General features: G+C 52.8%; 2 protein-coding genes across 5 annotated transcripts in view; one reads left to right on the top strand and one right to left on the bottom strand.

Annotated features, from left to right (window-relative positions):
- Window positions 1-429: 429 nt before the first annotated feature.
- Window positions 430-5640, bottom strand: LOC111937633 (uncharacterized). Of its 3 annotated transcripts, none has more exons than XM_086859722.1 (3): window positions 5401-5640; window positions 4266-4310; window positions 430-1505 (listed from the first exon to the last, which is right to left on the bottom strand). In XM_086859722.1, the coding sequence occupies exons 1-3, from the start codon at window positions 5600-5602 to the stop codon at window positions 1423-1425; spliced, it is 330 nt and encodes a 109-aa protein (XP_086715848.1). In that variant the 5' UTR covers window positions 5603-5640; the 3' UTR covers window positions 430-1422. The 3 variants fall into 3 exon arrangements, 2 of the variants coding, with proteins under 2 accessions (XP_086715848.1, XP_086715849.1); XM_086859723.1 differs by having other exon boundaries at window positions 5416-5640; XR_002868681.2 differs by lacking the exons at window positions 4266-4310; window positions 5401-5640 and adding an exon at window positions 4051-4177 and having other exon boundaries at window positions 1419-1505.
- Window positions 5641-6606: 966 nt separating this feature from the next.
- The window catches only part of GALNT17 (polypeptide N-acetylgalactosaminyltransferase 17), a 98013-nt gene continuing 87666 nt past the window's right edge, over window positions 6607-16953 (top strand). For both annotated transcript variants that reach the window (XM_086859721.1, XM_023939045.2), the window contains exon 1: window positions 6607-6852. In XM_086859721.1, the coding sequence (XP_086715847.1) occupies window positions 6615-6852 (238 nt within the window). In that variant the 5' untranslated portion in view covers window positions 6607-6614. The remainder of the gene's footprint in view (window positions 6853-16953) is intronic.

Genomic DNA, 16953 nt, shown 5'->3' with positions numbered 1-16953 from the left:
GCTCTGCTGGGAGAGCTGGCAATGCTCACCTGGGGAGGAGAAGCTTTGGGGTGGGCTCGGTGTGACCTTGCAGGGCCTGAAGGAGCTGCAGGAAAGATGGGGAGAGACAATTGACAAGGGGTGGAGGGACAGGAGCCAGGGAATGGCTGCCAGTGCCAGAGGGCAGGGCTGGATGGGATTTTGGGCAGGAATTGTTCCCTGGCAGGGTGGGCAGGCCCTGGCACAGGTGCCCAGAGCAGCTGGGGCTGCCCCTGGATCCCTGGCAGTGCCCAAGGCCAGGCTGGACACTGGGGCTGGAGCAGCCTGGGACACTGGGAGGTGTCCCTGCCATGGCAGAACTGGCACTGGATGAGCTCTGAGGTCCCTCCCAACCCATCCTGGGGTTCTGTGGGTTTTATCAAAGGAATCTTTCTGTTTGCTGCTATAACATGAAGAAACAATGGTATTTATTCCCTGGCTCAAGGACTACCAGGTGATGATTAGGTGCTGAAATAACTTAGGCCATATAAATGTTTTCTGTAGTAAAAAAGAAATAAGTGAGAATTTATTTTCTAGTCACATAAGGAATCAATATTTAAAATGCATTTTCTGCCCTTTTTTTTGATGATTTATCAAAATTTCAATGAATTTGCTCCTTTTGCTCTTCTCCCTTCCCCCCTGTTTTTCAAGAAATAAGCTGAAGCTTTTCAAACAAGCTCCAGTAATAAAATGATTTAAGAATTAGATTCTGGTCATCAAGATGAATATTGAAAAGCAGCAAAACTGAGGAGTAGTTGACTTTAAGCTATGATTTTACTTTTTGTGAGTTCCTTAATTTCTGAAGTCAGTCAAGAGCTGAAGCCATTCTTTCTAAATGCTGACCCTGAAAGATTCTTATTGATAACCATGGCACAGATTTTTTAATATCCTTGAGGGAAGCATGCAGCAATCTCCTCTGCTAAGAGCACAATAAGTTTTTTGTTTTTTCACAGCATTTCCCTGATGTATCAGTGATGAGCTGTCCACACTTACAGGCTGAATTTAAAAATCCATGAAATATGAATGCAGTTATTGTACTGTGCAACCAAATATGTTCCCAACTTTGAAGATAACACTGAGGAAAGTTACTTTTGTGCATTAGCTGTTCCCATGGTGGAGGAAAATGTTAAGGCTGGAGATAAAGGGTTCACTCCTTGATGTTAAATATGTGCCTGAAGTATGTCAGAAATGGCTCAGGGAGAGCAGAGTGAGCCATCAGCTTCGGAATATTGCAATATCTGAAAGTAACAAACGTCTTTCTAGACAAGTTTTACTCCTTCCACAGCCCAGGCCTCACAGTGATGCTGGTGACTCTTGCAGGGGGCAGATTCCACACGGGGAAAACTCCAGTGGGGAAAGCCAGGAGTTCACAGACAACGTGGAGGCTTCGATTCATCATCATCATCAATTCATGATGAACATGGGGCTTCCCCAGAGCTGCTTGTGGTGACAAAGCAACAAAACTGAGGCTGGATAATCAGGGATTCCTGAGAGAAAAAAGGGAAGGTGCAACTCCTGAGCACCACCTGAAGCCTGAAAGCAGAGGAATAACCCAAGAGCACTCACAGCACTCCAGCCACAACTCTCAGGCTTTGAGGAAACAAAACTGCCTTCAAATTCAGCCTTTCCTGCAGGTTTTTGTTTGGCTGTTTGTTTTTTCCCTTTTGCAGATCGCTCTTTTCATACAGGGATTTGGTTATGGAAAGGCTCATTGATGCAATTCAAAGAAATTTAGCTAAAAGACACAATTTTTATGTATTTATTTGTTGTTTTTTTCCTTTGAGCTGGTGCTGCAAGGCTGGAAATGTAACTGGGTGCACCCTGGGATCATCTGGGTGAGGACTGAGGGGAGGCTCCTTCACCCTGGAGAGCCCCCAGCACTGGCAGAAGCTCCAGTGAATAACAGAAATTATTTTTTCCTGCCTGTTTTACATCTCCCAGATGGTGAAGACAGTCTGCCCCAGATCTGTCATGGTATCATGCTACCATCACACACTCCTGAAGCGATCAGGGGGTGATAGCTTCTGCAAATCAAGTTATTTTTGTATTTTTAATTGTTCTTCTAACTGGCAGCTCATGTTGGCTGTATTTTAAGGAGCAAAGATTTCAGCTAAAGCATTACTATGTCATTAACCAGTCCATTGAATATTCATGATTTACTGGATTTTTTTTCCCCCCACAGAAGGAGAGAAGTAATTATTTTGGCTAGCACTTGAAAAGTGTGTGTGTTCTGTTCACAGAACTCCATCAGAATGGGCAAAAATAGAATTTTTCTATTAGACATGCAAACTGATCTGCTCTGCCCAATACTGACACATATCCTTTAGTTCTTCTTCTCTACTTAGTAAAAATATTCCAAGCTATTTTTTCTTGGTGGGATGTAATGAAAATGGAAAAAAAAAAAAAAAAAAAAAGATAAAAAGTAGAAGAGAAAACCTCCAAAGTCTCCAGTGGAGGCTGAGCTATGCCTTGGTTGAACCCTGCTTTAGAGAGTGGAGTCTTGGCTGAGCTTTTCAAGCACCCATTTTGTATTTGCTGTTGAAATTCAGTTTGGTGTTCTGGGGGTGCAAAGCTCAAAGGAAACAGAGGTGGGGAAGCTGCTCTCAGGCCTGAAGTGGCACAAGGGACATGTCCTGGGGGTGTCCATCCTCTGGGCAGGGTGACAGGAAACAGCCCCAGCCGTGCCAGGGGAAGTTAAATCAGGTTGTAGGAAAATTCCATCACGGAGGAGCGGCCAGAGCCCAGCCCAGGGTGGAGTCACCTCCCCTGGGGGTGCCCAAAAACGGGGCTGAGGCTCCTGGGGATGGGGTCAGTGCTGAACAGGGCACTGGGGCTGGGCTGATGTTTGGGCTGGATTGACTTCCCCAGCCCCTGTGACTCACTGGACTCTTTGATGTTGCTTTTGTTGCTATCTGAAGCATTTTGCTCTGTTGTAGGGCACAGGGGGATGTCTGTGGGTGACTCTGAGCTCTGGTGACACAGGGGACACTTGGCTCCTTTCCACTCAGAGATTTTTTTTCCCTTGCATTTTTTTTTTAGTTCTCTTTATTTTCTCCTGCTGTGCTGTTCTCCCCAGGACCAAACACTCACAGATGCCCTGTAGCCACCTGTCACCCTAAGGGGACTTGTAGCTTTCTCCCTCCCTCCTGTTCTTGGGGGACTTAATTCTGCTCCTTTCTTGTGGGAAGGGGTGGCAGAAATGCTCGCCTTGTCCTTCAGCAAGGAGCTGCTTCAAATTCTTGCATTCTCTTTAAGATCTTAAGATTTTTATTTTTTTTTTCCATTGGGATCATCTGTACCAGCCACGTGCCAAAAGCCTTTAAATGCAGCTTTTTCCAAGCTGGTTTATAATTAAAATAGATCTTGCTGCTTCTGTGTAATGCAGCAGCCTGACTTCAGTGGGAGCAGTGGGAATGAAGGACAAGAGGAATGGGTCTTTATCCCAAACTGCTTCAGAATGAGCAGCAGGTATATTTCTGTTTGCACAAATATTTCTGCTCCTGACAGTTAAGGCCATGTGGTTTCCCTTTTTGGTAAATTTCTCTGCCAAGCTGGGTGGTGTTTGTTTATTTGTTTAATAAAAAGTGTTTGTATTTTTAGAGAAGAAAAATCTCAGCTGTCAGCTTTGGAAACAAACCTTCTGTTTATGGTGTGCCAAAACACCCCTGCAGAACCCCCAAACCAGCTTCCCCTCAGCCCCTGCCAGAAGCTGGTTTTATTTGGGAGGTATTTCTAGCTCTGTGTCACATAAATCATTCCCATTTTCACCCTCTTATAATGAACCTGAGTGTGGATGATGGACTGACCACAGTATTTCAGGGTCTGACTATGAGTTATGTGCCTGTCTCCAGGTTTGTAAGCCATAAAAGACTTCATGTGCAGCTAGGACTGAGTTAAAACTCCAAATCCTCCACAGCAATTTTAGGTTTAGATTTGTTTCCATGGCATTGCTGTTTTTTCTTTTTTTTTCTTTCTTTTTTTTTCCTCCTTCATTTTTAATTATGGCTTGAAGGTGAGAGGGGTTATTCTTACCTTTTGAAAAGTTGCCTTGTAGGACACAATGACTCAAGGTTGTTGGAGTTTCTAATGCCTGTTGGTGCCATCTTTCTGAAAGCCAGGGTTAACCGTGGCACATGCATGGAGCTCAGAAAACCAGGATACCGGGGCTGTTCAGGGGAGGCTGTGCCCTCGTGAGAAGGTTAAAAACGCTGGATGTGAATTGTAGTTTGTGATGTTTATCACTTTACCTCCCGTCAGGGTTTGATCCTTGCTGTTGAAGTCGCTCCCTCGCTCTGTGGGGAGCCCGGGGGAGCAGGATGCTTCCTTTGGCACTCCATGCCAGGGAAAGCCAGCTTTTCCAGGGAGAGGACAAAGCTTCCATCGGGGAAAGCGGGGAGCAGAGTCCAGGAGAGGGCAACGCTCTGCCCCGGGGGCTCAAACTTTCCGTGACACCGAGCAGCCCGAGCGTGTTACCGCGACTGTCCCCATCTCCACCCGGTGCAGCCCCGGGCTCCCCATCCCCAGTACCCAGCGCTCTGCATCCCCGGTACCCAGCTCTCCCCATCCCCGGTACCCAGCTCTCACCATCCCCGGTACCCAGCTCTCCATCCCCGTTACCCAGCGCTCCCCATCCCCGGTACCCAGCGCTCTCCATCCCCGGTACCCAGCTCTCTGCATCCCCGGTACCCAGCGCTCCCCATCCCCGGTACCCAGCTCTCCCCATCCCCGGTACCCAGCTCTCCCCATCCCCGGTACCCAGCGCTCCCCATCCCCGGTACCCAGCTCTCCCCATCCCCGGTACCCAGCTCTCTGCATCCCCGGTACCCAGCGCTCTGCATCCCCGGTACCCAGCTCTCCCCATCCCCGGTACCCAGCGCTCTCCGCATCCCCGGTACCCAGCTCTCCCCATCCCCGGTACCCAGCTCTCCCCATCCCCGGTACCCAGCGCTCTCCGCATCCCCGGTACCCAGCTCTCCCCATCCCCGGTACCCAGCTCTCCATCCCCGGTACCCAGCGCTCCCCATCCCCGGTACCCAGCGCTCCCCATCCCCGGTACCCAGCGCTCCCCATCCCCGGTACCCAGCGCTCCCCATCCCCGGTACCCAGCTCTCCCCATCCCCGGTACCCAGCTCTCCCCATCCCCGGTACCCAGCTCTCCCCATCCCCGGTACCCAGCGCTCTCCGCATCCCCGGTACCCAGCGCTCTGCATCCCCGGTACCCAGCGCTCTCCCCATCCCCGGTACCCAGCGCTCTCCGCATCCCCGGTACCCAGCGCTCCCCATCCCCGGTACCCAGCTCTCCATCCCCGGTACCCAGCTCTCCCCATCCCCGGTACCCAGCGCTCTGCATCCCCGGTACCCAGCGCTCCCCATCCCCCGTACCCTGGCAGCCCGTACCACGCATCCCGCTCTCGGTGCGGGTTCCCCGGCTCTCCGCAGGGCCCCGGCGCTCCTCCCGGCGCTCCCCATCCCCGGTACCCAGCGCTCTGCATCCCTGGTACCCAGCGCTCTGCATCCCCGGTACCCAGCGCTCTGCATCCCCGGTACCCAGCTCTCCCCATCCCCGGTACCCAGCGCTCTGCATCCCCGGTACCCAGCTCTCCGCATCCCCCGTACCCTGGCAGCCCGTACCGCGCATCCCGCTCTCGGTGCGGGTTCCCCGGCTCTCCGCAGGGCCCCGGCGCTCCTCCCGGCGCTCCCCATCCCCGCTCGGCCCCTCCGCAGCCCCGGGGCCTCCATGCGGGCCGGGTGTCTGTCCGCAGGCGCGGGGGCCGTGCCGCAGGCGCTGCGCGGGGCGGGGGCTCCGCCGAGGCCGCCCCGTTTCCCCCTCCCCGGGGCCGAGAGGGGCGGCCCCGCTCCCCCCGCTCCCCCCGCTGGCCCCGGGGGCGGAGGCGGGCGGGGGCCGGGCTGTGCCGGCGATGCCGGCGGTGTGGCAGCGCTCCCCGCTCGTCCCCCAGTGCTCCCCGCTTGTCCCGCAGTGCTCCCCGCTTGTCCCGCAGCGCTCCCCGCTTGTCCCCCAGCGCTCCCCGCTTGTCCCCCAGGGCTCCCCGCTTGTCCCGCAGCGCTCCCCGCTTGTCCCCCAGGGCTCCCCGCTTGTCCCCCAGGGTTCCCCGCTTGTCCCCCAGGGTTCCCCGCTTGTCCCCCAGGGCTCCCCGCTTGTCCCCCAGCGCTCCCCGCTTGTCCCCCAGGGCTCCCCGCTTGTCCCCCAGCGCTCCCCGCTTGTCCCCCAGGGTTCCCCGCTTGTCCCCCAGTGCTCCCCGCTTGTCCCCCAGCGCTCCCCGCTTGTCCCCCAGTGCTCCCCGCTTGTCCCGCAGGGCTCCCCGCTTGTCCCCCAGCGCTCCCCGCTTGTCCCGCAGCCCCGGGCCGGGATGGAGCCGCGGTGCGGCGGGCGGAGCGGGGCGGGCGGCCCCGGCCGCTCCTCCTCTGCGGGGCCCTAGGCCGGGGCGGGCTCGGCTCGCCCGGGCGAGCGGTGCCGCTGCTCGCCAGCCCTCCCGCTCGGCTGGCCGGGCCGGGCCGGCCCCGCCATGTGCGCTGTGCTGCCGCTCCCATAGCCCTGCCGGCAGCGCGGCGCCTGGCGGGGCCCCTCGGGAACTTTGATGGCTTCTTTGAGGAGAGTCAAAGTCCTGCTGGTGTTAAACCTGATCGCCGTGGCCGGCTTCGTCCTCTTCCTGGCCAAGTGCAGACCCATCACGACCAAGAGCGGCGACTCCTTCCATGACATCCATCCCAGGGCGGAGGTGGCCAACCTGACAGCCCACGGCATCAGCTCCATCCAGGATGCGGTGCTGAAGAGGCTCTCGCTGCTGGAGGACATCGTCTACAGGCAGCTGAACGGTAAGAGCGCTTCTCCTGCTCTCCAGTGCCTGGGGTGGGCTCGGTGCTGGTGAATCGGGGCTCGCAGCCGGTGCTCGCCCCAAGTTTCCGTGCCGGACCCTGCTCTCCCCCTGTTGTGCCAGCAGAGCCTCCAGGAATGAACAGATTGAACCCCGGAGCTCGGGGTGCCTTGCACAGGATGGAGGGAAGGGCGATAACAGAACGCTGCCTTTCAGATTTCCAAGTGTCGGAATCTGACAGCGGCAGGATTTCTGCATCAAACCAGCCGGGTGAGCACGGCTTGGAGCAGCGCAGGGGGCATGGATCGAGGGAATGGCTTTTTCACAGAGCTGCCTTTGGAAGGGAGTTCTCAAATGGCTCAAGTGTGTTGCATCATTTGAGTGCAGAAGGTCAGAAAGCAGAAGACACTTTCTCTGAGAAGTTAAGCAAACTATTCAGTATCTCCTATGGCTCAGCACTGACAGCTGCTAATTAAAATCTCAAGTAATGCTTCTCTTTATAGCACAGAAAAGGGATTTCTATTAAAATCTCACCAGGTTCAGTAGTTCAGAGACGTAGAAAGGGAGTTTTAAAGATGCTGTGCAGGATAGAGAAACACATTGTAAAGATGTAAGAAATCTAGGTGAGGTATCTAATTAAAACACTCACAGTGGAAGCTGATTTTTTTAAAGTTGTTCCCCACAGATTCACAACTGGGGGTGTAATTTCAATCAAGGGTCTCGCTTATCGCTTCCAATCCCCGTAGCTTTAATCCCTGCGAGTTTCTGTGCGTCGGAATGAGCAGAGTTGGTGTTTCTGGCAGTGTCAGTGGGATTCCCTCTCTGAGTTTGGAATATGGAGCTCGTGCCCCGTCCTGTGCTGAGCCCAGAGCTGCTGTGTGTGTCCTGAACCCAGAGCTGCTGTGTGCTGATCCCAGAGCTGCTGTGTGTGTGCTGAACCCAGAGCTGCTGTGTGTGTCCTGATCCCAGAGCTGCTGTGTGCTGTGTGTGTCCTGATCCCAGAGCTGCTGTGTGCTGTGTGTGTCCTGATCCCAGAGCTGCTGTGTGTGTCCTGAACCCAGAGCTGCTGTGTGTGTGCTGAACCCAGAGCTGCTGTGTGTGTCCTGAACCCAGAGCTGCTGTGTGTGTGCTGATCCCAGAGCTGCTGTGTGCTGTGTGTGTGCTGATCCCAGAGCTGCTGTGTGCTGTGTGTGTCCTGATCCCAGAGCTGCTGTGTGTGTGCTGAACCCAGAGCTGCTGTGTGTGTGCTGAACCCAGAGTTTCTGTGTCTGTCCTGATCCCAGAGCTGCTGTGTGTGTCCTGATCCCAGAGCTGCTGTGTGTGTCCTGATCCCAGAGCTGCTGTGTGTGTCCTGATCCCAGAGCTGCTGTGTGTCCTGATCCCAGAGCTGCTGTGTGTCCTGATCCCAGAGCTGCTGTGTGTCCTGATCCCAGAGCTGCTGTGTCCTGATCCCAGAGCTGCTGTGTGTCCTGATCCCAGAGCTGCTGTGTGTCCTGATCCCAGAGCTGCTGTGTGTGTCCTGATCCCAGAGCTGCTGTGTGTCCTGATCCCAGAGCTGCTGTGTCCTGATCCCAGAGCTGCTGTGTGTCCTGATCCCAGAGCTGCTGTGTGTCCTGATCCCAGAGCTGCTGTGTCCTGATCCCAGAGCTGCTGTGTGTCCTGATCCCAGAGCTGCTGTGTGTGTCCTGAACCCAGAGCTGCTGTGTGTCCTGATCCCAGAGCTGCTGTGTGTGTCCTGATCCCAGAGCTGCTGTGTGTGTGCTGATCCCAGAGCTGCTGTGTGCTGATCCCAGAGCTGCTGTGTGTGTGCTGATCCCAGAGCTGCTGTGTGTGTCCTGATCCCAGAGCTGCTGTGTGCCGTGTCTGTGCTGAGCCCCAGCTGTAGCTGCTGTCACCCAGGGCCAGAGGCAGGTCCAGGGATGCTGTGTGCCTTTCCTGGAGCACTTGGCTCGGGCAGTGGCTTTGGGGACAGCACTGGGGCACTCAGCTGAGGGATCAAGTGTGACTGATATCCCTGCTGTGTCCACTTGCTGTGTAAACCTGTCCTGCCTGTGCCTGGCACCACGAGATGCTGAAGCAGCACTGCTGAGCAGTAAACAGAGGAGAAACGTAGGAATAATGAGGAATAAGGTAGAAAGTTGAATGTTATTTGCAGTCAGACTGTGAAAGTGCCTGCTCCTGGATGCTGCTGGGGCAGAAGTTTCCAGCAGATATTTGGGCAATAGCTGCAGCTCGAGATGAGAGCCCATGTTCCAGCAGTGGGCTAGGACAGGACAAGTGATCATGCAGCAGTGTGCCATCCCTGCAGACACAGCCTGGGCTGGGGTTATTCCTTCCTGCCCTTCTCTGGGGGTAAATGTGGGGCTCTCCACTCTGCCCTGCCCCGGGGGCTGCTCCTGGTGCTGGCTGGGGCTGCTGAGAGCAGCCCAGGGCCAGGGCCAGCGCTGTCCCCAGGCTGCTGTGGGCTGGAGCCTGCTCAGTGCCCAGCAGCTCTCATGCACCTACACACCAGGGGGGGCAGAGGGGGAATGGATATGTTGGCATATCACAAACGCTTTCTCAGGGCAGGCAGAGAGCTGAGCACATAAATGTGACATCTTGTCTGGCCTCTGCGTCCTGGGGTGATTTATGGCAGCGCTGATGGGTCTGGCTGAAAAACAGCTCTGGCACAGTGCTTATGTAACTTTGGGTTCAGTGTGTATTTGGTGCTGTGGTTTTGAGAGAAGCTCAGTGATCTGAGGGGTGGCTGTGGGCTGTGCTGGGACAGGGCTGGGGGTTACAGCAAGATGTGGGGGGCCAGGTGAGCCCCATCCCCACCCACCAGCACTGAAAGGAAACAGTCAGGGGCAGCCCCTGGGACTGAGGATGAGGAGCAGCTGGATTGGGCTTTCCTGGCAGGAATTTTCTGTGCCTGGATCAGCTTTCATCCTGGGCACTTGAGGAGCACCTGAAATCTCCTCCCTGCTGGGAGTGTGCAAACTGGAGCTCAGCACTTCCCTTGGATTTTGGTGCGGGTGCCTCACAAACCCCACCCCAGCTCTGGGCTAAGCTCCCTGCACAAGCCCCCACCCACAGATGAGATTTCCCTTCTGCTTCTACAAGGTCACGTTTCATTTGAAATCTGAAATCTGGTTTAGCAGCTACAAAGCCATGGAATAAAGTATCCATGGGGTGGCAAGTGGAGCCCTGGCACTGACAGAGCACTGGGAATGTTTGGCCAAAGAGAGAAGCTCCAGCCCGGTCTGAGTGCAGCCAGCTATGGATTTCTCCTGCATTATAGGACTTGGCTGGGTTTCAGTGGGTGTTGAAGCCATCTTTAAAAACCTGAATGTCCTCAAAAGCTCCATTCTGTGCAGATGAAATGAGCAGTCTGCTCATACCATTGCAGTGGGTTTGGTTTGTGAGTCATGTAGTGTAAAGCATATTGGAAATAACAGCTCTCGGTGGTGCAGCAGCCCTCATGTTTCATGTGTGTGTATTTATTTATCTCTGTAAAGGTTGGCCATCAAAACAAGCTAGACACCACTGCTTTGGCTCTGGGAAAGGAGGGATTGGACACAATCCTCCTGTCTGAACGGTGTTTCACTGTCAGGGCATTCTGGAAATAACACCAGGCTCCTTCTTCCTCCTCTCTGGGCAAGAAGAGCTGTCCCAAAGGTGGCCCAATCTGTGCATTTGCTTTGTTCTTTCTAGAGGTTGATTACTGCTCTTCAACTTAACAGGTTGTGTAGGGTTTGCTCATCTGTAATTAATTAATTAATGGCTCCCACACACAGAGGTCTGAGGGGGCCCTTTGGAAGGGAGGGTTTTGTGTGTGCAGGACTGATCTGGGAGCTCAGAGGGGTTTTAATTTCTCCTGTCTCTTTTATGGATGGAATTCTCTTGTCCAGCAGATGTCCAGAGAAAGGTAATGAAGGTCAGAAGGGAGCGTGTGTATTTTACTCTGGGTGTTAACTACAAGTTCTCTCTTTGATCCAAGTCTGGTTTCTGTGTGCTGACATTTACATAAGTACAAATTGTGATCCAGATTATTTCCAATTTCTTGGAGATTTGCACAAATGAACTTTTCAGTTTACAAAGAGGGGGTTTCTCTGCTGTGTGTCCAGGTGAGGAGCAGAAGGGAGCAGAGATGCAGAAGGGAGCACTCAGCATTCTCTGGAGCTGTGTTCTGCATCCTGGGAAATACTGGGCAGTCTTCCCATCAGCTCATCCCATTCCTCCGGGGCTAATGCAGGAACCCACTGATGGCCATGAGGACTTTGAGAAACTGGGCATTTACAGAGCAGAGACAGCAAAGGTGGGCCAAGCTTTTAACGTGGCAGTGGCTGGAGGGTGAGTGAAGGGCTGGAGGAGAGCTGGTGTTTGTGTCCAGCCCAGAGGTGCAGGGGTGGGGCACTAAATGGTGCTGCCTTTGGAAAATAAACATTGCAGGAGGGAGAGAACTCTCAGTAAACTCCTGGTTTGGCTGTGGGGAGCCATCCCCTGTGCCTGCCATGGCTGAGCACGTGGAAAAGATGTGAGCAGCTGAGCTGTGCTGCTCACTGGGGAGCTGAGGAGCCTCCCAGGCAGGCTCTGTGTCCAGCAGAGCTCTGGCTCCTGCACTGAAGCCTCGAAGCAGTGTGCAGGCAGGAAAGTCTCTCTCTGGTGCCCTGGGCACCGCTGGATTCACAGCAGCCAACTCCAGTAAGTGCTTGCCTGCCTGGAAGCCAAAGTCACAGGAATGATGTGGCTCTACCTGAGCCACATCCAAAATGCTATAAAAAGTCTGAACTGCAAACTAAATACCTGTAAGACAGAGAAGGGCATTGCTGACTCATCCAGAGCTCTTCTGTTAAATTCTGTTTCGTGGTCTCTCAACAGGTCATGGAATGACAGAATGGTTTGGGTTGGAAGGGAGCCTAAAGACCCCCCATTTCCAGCCCTCTGCCATGGGCAGGGACACCTTCCTCTGTCCCAGGGTGCTCCAAGCCCCATCCAACCTGATGTACGAGATCAGGGAGAATAAAAGCTATTTGCAAATTGCTGTAGAAGAGAGAGCAGTGATGAAAGTGCTGAAGTGAAGCTGCCCAGAAAAGGGGTGAACAGAGAGGGCTTCTTCCCCTGTGCTAAAGAAATACACAGATTAAACTGCTGCTTTTACCAATTGTTAATGTTGAGAAGGAACTTTACATTCCTTGGGGGTGAAATAAGGCTGTGTTCATTTTTGAAGGCAGCCTGCATCTGTGCTTTAGCACATGGGATAACGTGAAGACGCTGAGGTCCGGCCGAGTGCGTGCCAGCAGCCTCCTGTGCTCTGGCTGTGCTCTCATCTGCTGATCCAATTAGGAAATTAACTTTGGGAGGGCTGCATATGGACACGGAGGCTGACACTGAAGCACAGCCCTCAGCACGGTGTTGCTAGCCTTGTAAAGTGGCACTTAATTAACCTAAAGCACTTTGGAGATACGTGGATTTGCTTCCCATAAGGATAAGATAATTCTTATCTTCTCCAACACTTATCATCCTCCAAACACATTACAAACTTAGCTAACCACTGAGTATAGAAATTATATATGTAAATAAGGCAGATTAAAAGTGGTTTTATCAGCATTTAGGAGAGTGTAATGGCACTACACCCACAGACTGGTAATATTAAGGTTTTAACGGGTAGGTAATATATTAACTTAAATGCTAAGAAATTCCCTGATTAAGATAAATAGCTAAGTGTAAATAACTGAGAGGAAGGAAAAGCTGTTTGTAGGCAGAAGGGCCCAAACTTTAATGATGTTATTGAGCTAAAATAATTCTTTATCCAAGCAGAGCCTCGGTGGGTGAAATCCTTTGGTAGAAGAAATGCTGATGTAGAGATGGGAGATACACGGTGGGGATGTGGCTGCTGGTTTAACTGGTGCCAGCAGCTGGGATTCTCCTTCCCTCCCTGTCCCACTGCCAGGATGTTCCTGAAGCAGAAAACAACTGGATCATGTAGGATGGCCTTTATTATATTATATATATATTATATTATATAATATATATAATTATATACATATATATAATTCTATAATATTATATAGCAACCTGATGAAAATTGACAGTTCAGCATTTAGGATACACCAAACAGATCTTGTTGCCGTATTCTTTATTAGGAATAATGAGAATTATGCATTCAGTACCTGCTTTTAGCAGTTCTCAGCCTAAACTTCCTCACAGCAGGAGAGAGGTCTGCACAGGCTCAAGGCACCTGAGAGCTGCTGCCTGTAAATTATTCTTATCAGGTTCCTGGGAATTGGGTTTGATACTGATCGAGGAATGAATAAAGGAAATACTTCTCAGAGAAATAATAGAGTTAAAAGGTGAAGCTTAAGACAGACATTTAGGAGCATCTGGAAGCTCAGACATCAATGTGACATTTAGTTTGCAACCCATCTGACAAGGAACTGAAAGATAATTTTGGGGTGTGATGGTTGTTTGGCATCATGATCCAAACATTGCCTGGCGTTGACAATGAATGAGTAATAAAGCAGTGACACATTTGGTGTGCAGAGACAGCTCAGGATCCATGGCATGCACCAGCAGTGACCACAGGACAGTGCCAACAGTGGGTTTTTAGTTTTGCAGATTAATTCAGGCCTCCCTGGATGGAGGAGCAGAACCTCCCCTGGCCCTTCACAAAGGTCCATTATAAACTGCCCATTTGGCTGTGCAGCTGTGAGCAATATCTCCCCAGGGATACAAACACCCAGAAAGGTGCTGTAATTATAACAGTCCTGCTTGTGAGCCTCAGGCTGCATCAGGAGTGTCCTGTGGTGCCTCCAGGGAGAGACACTTGGATTTATTTGGGGGAGCACGGGCACCTCGAGATGTTTCAGTGCCTGGGGTTTTCCAGCTGCCACTCCAGAGGGCAACACTGCCCATGGTGCTCTGCCCTGCTGGGCTCCCACAGCATGCTGGACACCCCTGGATACCCCTGGATACCCCAGGACACCCCTGGATACCCCTGGATACCCCAGGACACCCCTGGATACCCCTGGAAACCCCTGGACACCCCTGGATACCCCTGGATACCCCTGGATACCCCTGGACACCCCTGGATACCCCTGGACACCCCTGGACACCCCTGGAAACCCCTGGATACCCCTGGAAACCCCTGGATACCCCAGAATACCCCAGGATCCCCCTGGATAATCCCTGGAAACCCCAGGGTAACCCTGGATACCCCTGGGTAACCCTGGACACCCCAGGATACCCCTGGATACCCCTGGAAACCCCTGGACACCCCAGGACACCCCTGGACACCCCAGGATACCCCTGGGTAGCCCTGGATACCCCTGGACACCCCTGGACACCCCTGGATACCCCTGGGTAACCCTGGACACCCCTGGGTACCCCAGGACACCCCTGGACACCCCTGGACACCCCTGGACACCCCAAGCCTTTGGGGTGGCAGCAGGAATGGCTGAGGAGCAGCCCTGTGCTCGCTGTCTCGGAGCTCTCCCCCCTCGAGCAGGCAGGACTGATGGATGAAGCTGGCCTTAGGCATACACAGAATAATATCAGAAGAAATAGGTAATTTAGGGATTTATGTTTCCTTATGTAGTACTGAAGGGATGTCTCAAGGACAGGAAGAGACGAGCTTCCATGCTGTCCATGTCCCTGGATTTTGGGGGATCTGCTGCTCCCTTCCAGGCCATCCTCCCTCCTTATCCTCCCCTGGCAAGAGAGCAGGAGTGCTGCTGACCAGAAAATGCAGCCTGTGAGAAATCCCCCTGTTAACAGCAAAGGGAAATGAGCCTGCCCAGGTAACCAAGGAGGTTTCACTGATTTTGTGATTCACACCGCTGATCTTTGCCTAAAATGAAACATCTGCTCCAGATGTTGCTGGCAGGCTGCCAGTCCCAGCTCCTCAGACACGCCTGAGCCATGGCTGGAGCTGAGGGCATTCTGCATGCTGATAGATTACATTGAAAAGGGAGGCTTATTTTTGGTAAGATGTCCTTATCCAAGTCTGCAAAGGGCTGTTGAAGCTGAATGCTCGGAGTATTGACCCTCCTGTGAGTCAACAGCAGTGATTCAACTCCAGAAATGTATCCAGCAGCACGGAGATTATTTTTCCTGAACAGTTCTGGGAGTACAACAACTGCATTCTCCAGCCCCCAATCCCCATGGTCAGATTTGTTCTAGAAATTGTTGAATGCTTTACACCTTACAGCTACAAGCCTTGCTATTTCTGCCTATGAATCTAATAGCTATCGACCCACATTCTGCCATCCCCCGATGGTGCTCTAAAAATAACGCAGGAATGATGCAACAGACGTAAAACTGCGAGGAGAGGGCTGTGCTGAGCCATCACAGCCTGCTCCAGCTGCAGCCCAGGGCTCTGCTGCAGGCTCCTTGGGGAGATGCAAACTTGCTTGAAAAAGGAGGAGAATTCCTGGTGAGTTGGATAAAAATCACAGTTTGCATTTTCCTGTATAAAATCTGCTGCTTGGGGCTTGCACGGCGCTGGCTGTGATGAATCGCAGCTCCTGCCATCCTGGGATTCCTCCCTGGGATTCCTCTGATCCCTGACACCCCAGAGAGCCATGCCAAGGGCTGTGTGCCGTGTCCCAGCGCTTGTTCTGCCTTGGAACAGGGAACTCCTTCGGCATCGCCGCGTCTCCCGCAGTAACCCGAGAGCTCTGCTTTCATGGCTTTGTGGAAAAGAGGGACCTCCCTGGGCTCTGAGGCCAGGCTGCTGTGCAGGAGCACCATTCTTCCTGCTGGCAGGGAAAATGAGAGCTCTCTGGAGCTCTGGGGCCGTGTCACAGCTGTCAGCACATCTTCCCTCAGATGGGGATTTCATTCCAGAGCAGTAAAACACCAGTGTGAGGTGTCAGCATGGGATGCTCAGGAAGGAGGGAGGGAAGAGGAATCCTTGGTCCCTCTCCCCTTTACTACTCTTGTTATGTGCAAGTGGAAATGACTTAGAATCACACACTGGGTTGGGTTGAAGGGACCTCAAAGCCCACCCAGTGCCACCCCAGCCATGGCAGGGACAGCTCCCACTGTCCCAGGAGCTCCAAACCCTGTCCAGCCTGGCCTTGGGCACTGCCAGGGATCCAGGGACAGCCCCAGCTGCTCTGGGCACCTGTGCCAGGGTGAGAGTGAAGAATTCCTTCCCAATATCCCACAGAACTCTGCCCCTCATCAGTTTAAAGCCCTTTTTGTCCCTGCCTGTGGTCTGAGTGTCCCCAGCACTCCCTGGCTCTGGCAGGGGAAGGCTCAGGCTGGGAGGAGCTGGGCTCTGCCATGTGCTGAGCATCCCTGAGCTGCATTCCCCAGCAGCCAGGAGGGATGCAGGACTTCCTCTGCTCCCCCTCCTCTGTGGAACAGCAGGGCCTTTCTGTGCTGCTGGGCCCTGGAGATGCAGAAATGCAGAAATCCTGCAAATCCAGAAATCCTGGAAATGCAGAAATGCAGAAATCCTGGAAATCCAGAAATCCTGGAAATGCAGAAATGCAGAAATCCTGGAAATCCAGAAATCCTGGAAATCCAGAAATCCAGAAATCCAGAAATCCTGGAAATGCAGAAATCCAGAAATCCAGAAATCCTGCAAATTCAGAAATCCAGAAATCCTGGAAATGCAGAAATCCTGCAAATCCAGAAATCCTGGAAATGCAGAAATGCAGAAATCCTGGAAATCCAGAAATCCTGGAAATGCAGAAATGCAGAAATCCTGGAAATCCAGAAATCCTGGAAATCCAGAAATCCAGAAATCCTGGAAATGCAGAAATCCAGAAATCCAGAAATCCAGAAATCCTGGAAATGCAGAAATCCAGAAATCCAGAAATCCTGCAAATCCAGAAATCCAGAAATCCAGAAATCCTGGAAATCCAGAAATCCTGCAAATCCAGAAATCCTGGAAATGCAGAAATCCTGGAAATGCAGAAATGCAGAAATCCTGGAAATGCAGATTGCTGCTCCTTGGTGTCCAAGCACTGATGCAGAAAGCAGAAAGCCGTGGCTGGAGCAATCAGCAGTGGATTAACACACACCATCAGCGCCCCAGAGTTATTCTGGGTGTTTCCTCAGAGAGCCAAGGAAGGTTTCCTACCTGCTGTCAGAATTTATTTAACCTCAGTTT

The sequence above is a fragment of the Cyanistes caeruleus genome, chromosome 21 (assembly GCF_971803275.1).
Source record: "Cyanistes caeruleus chromosome 21, bCyaCae1.hap1.1, whole genome shotgun sequence".
NCBI lineage: Eukaryota > Metazoa > Chordata > Aves > Passeriformes > Paridae > Cyanistes > Cyanistes caeruleus.
Note: the sequence above shows the minus strand (reverse complement) of the source record. Positions and strands in the feature narration are given on the sequence as shown.

Excerpts from the sequence above, each read along its gene's own strand:
- LOC111937633 (XM_086859722.1), bottom strand. The coding sequence starts at position 5,602 with ATGCAGAGCGCTGGGTACCGGGGATGGGGAGAGCTGGGTACCGGGGAT. Across the intron at positions 4,311-5,400 it reads GCGTGGTACGGGCTGCCAGG|AGCGAGGGAGCGACTTCAAC; the intron begins GTACGGGGGATG and ends GGCTCCCCACAG. Across the intron at positions 1,506-4,265 it reads GGATCAAACCCTGACGGGAG|GAATCCCTGATTATCCAGCC; the intron begins GTAAAGTGATAA and ends TTTTTCTCTCAG.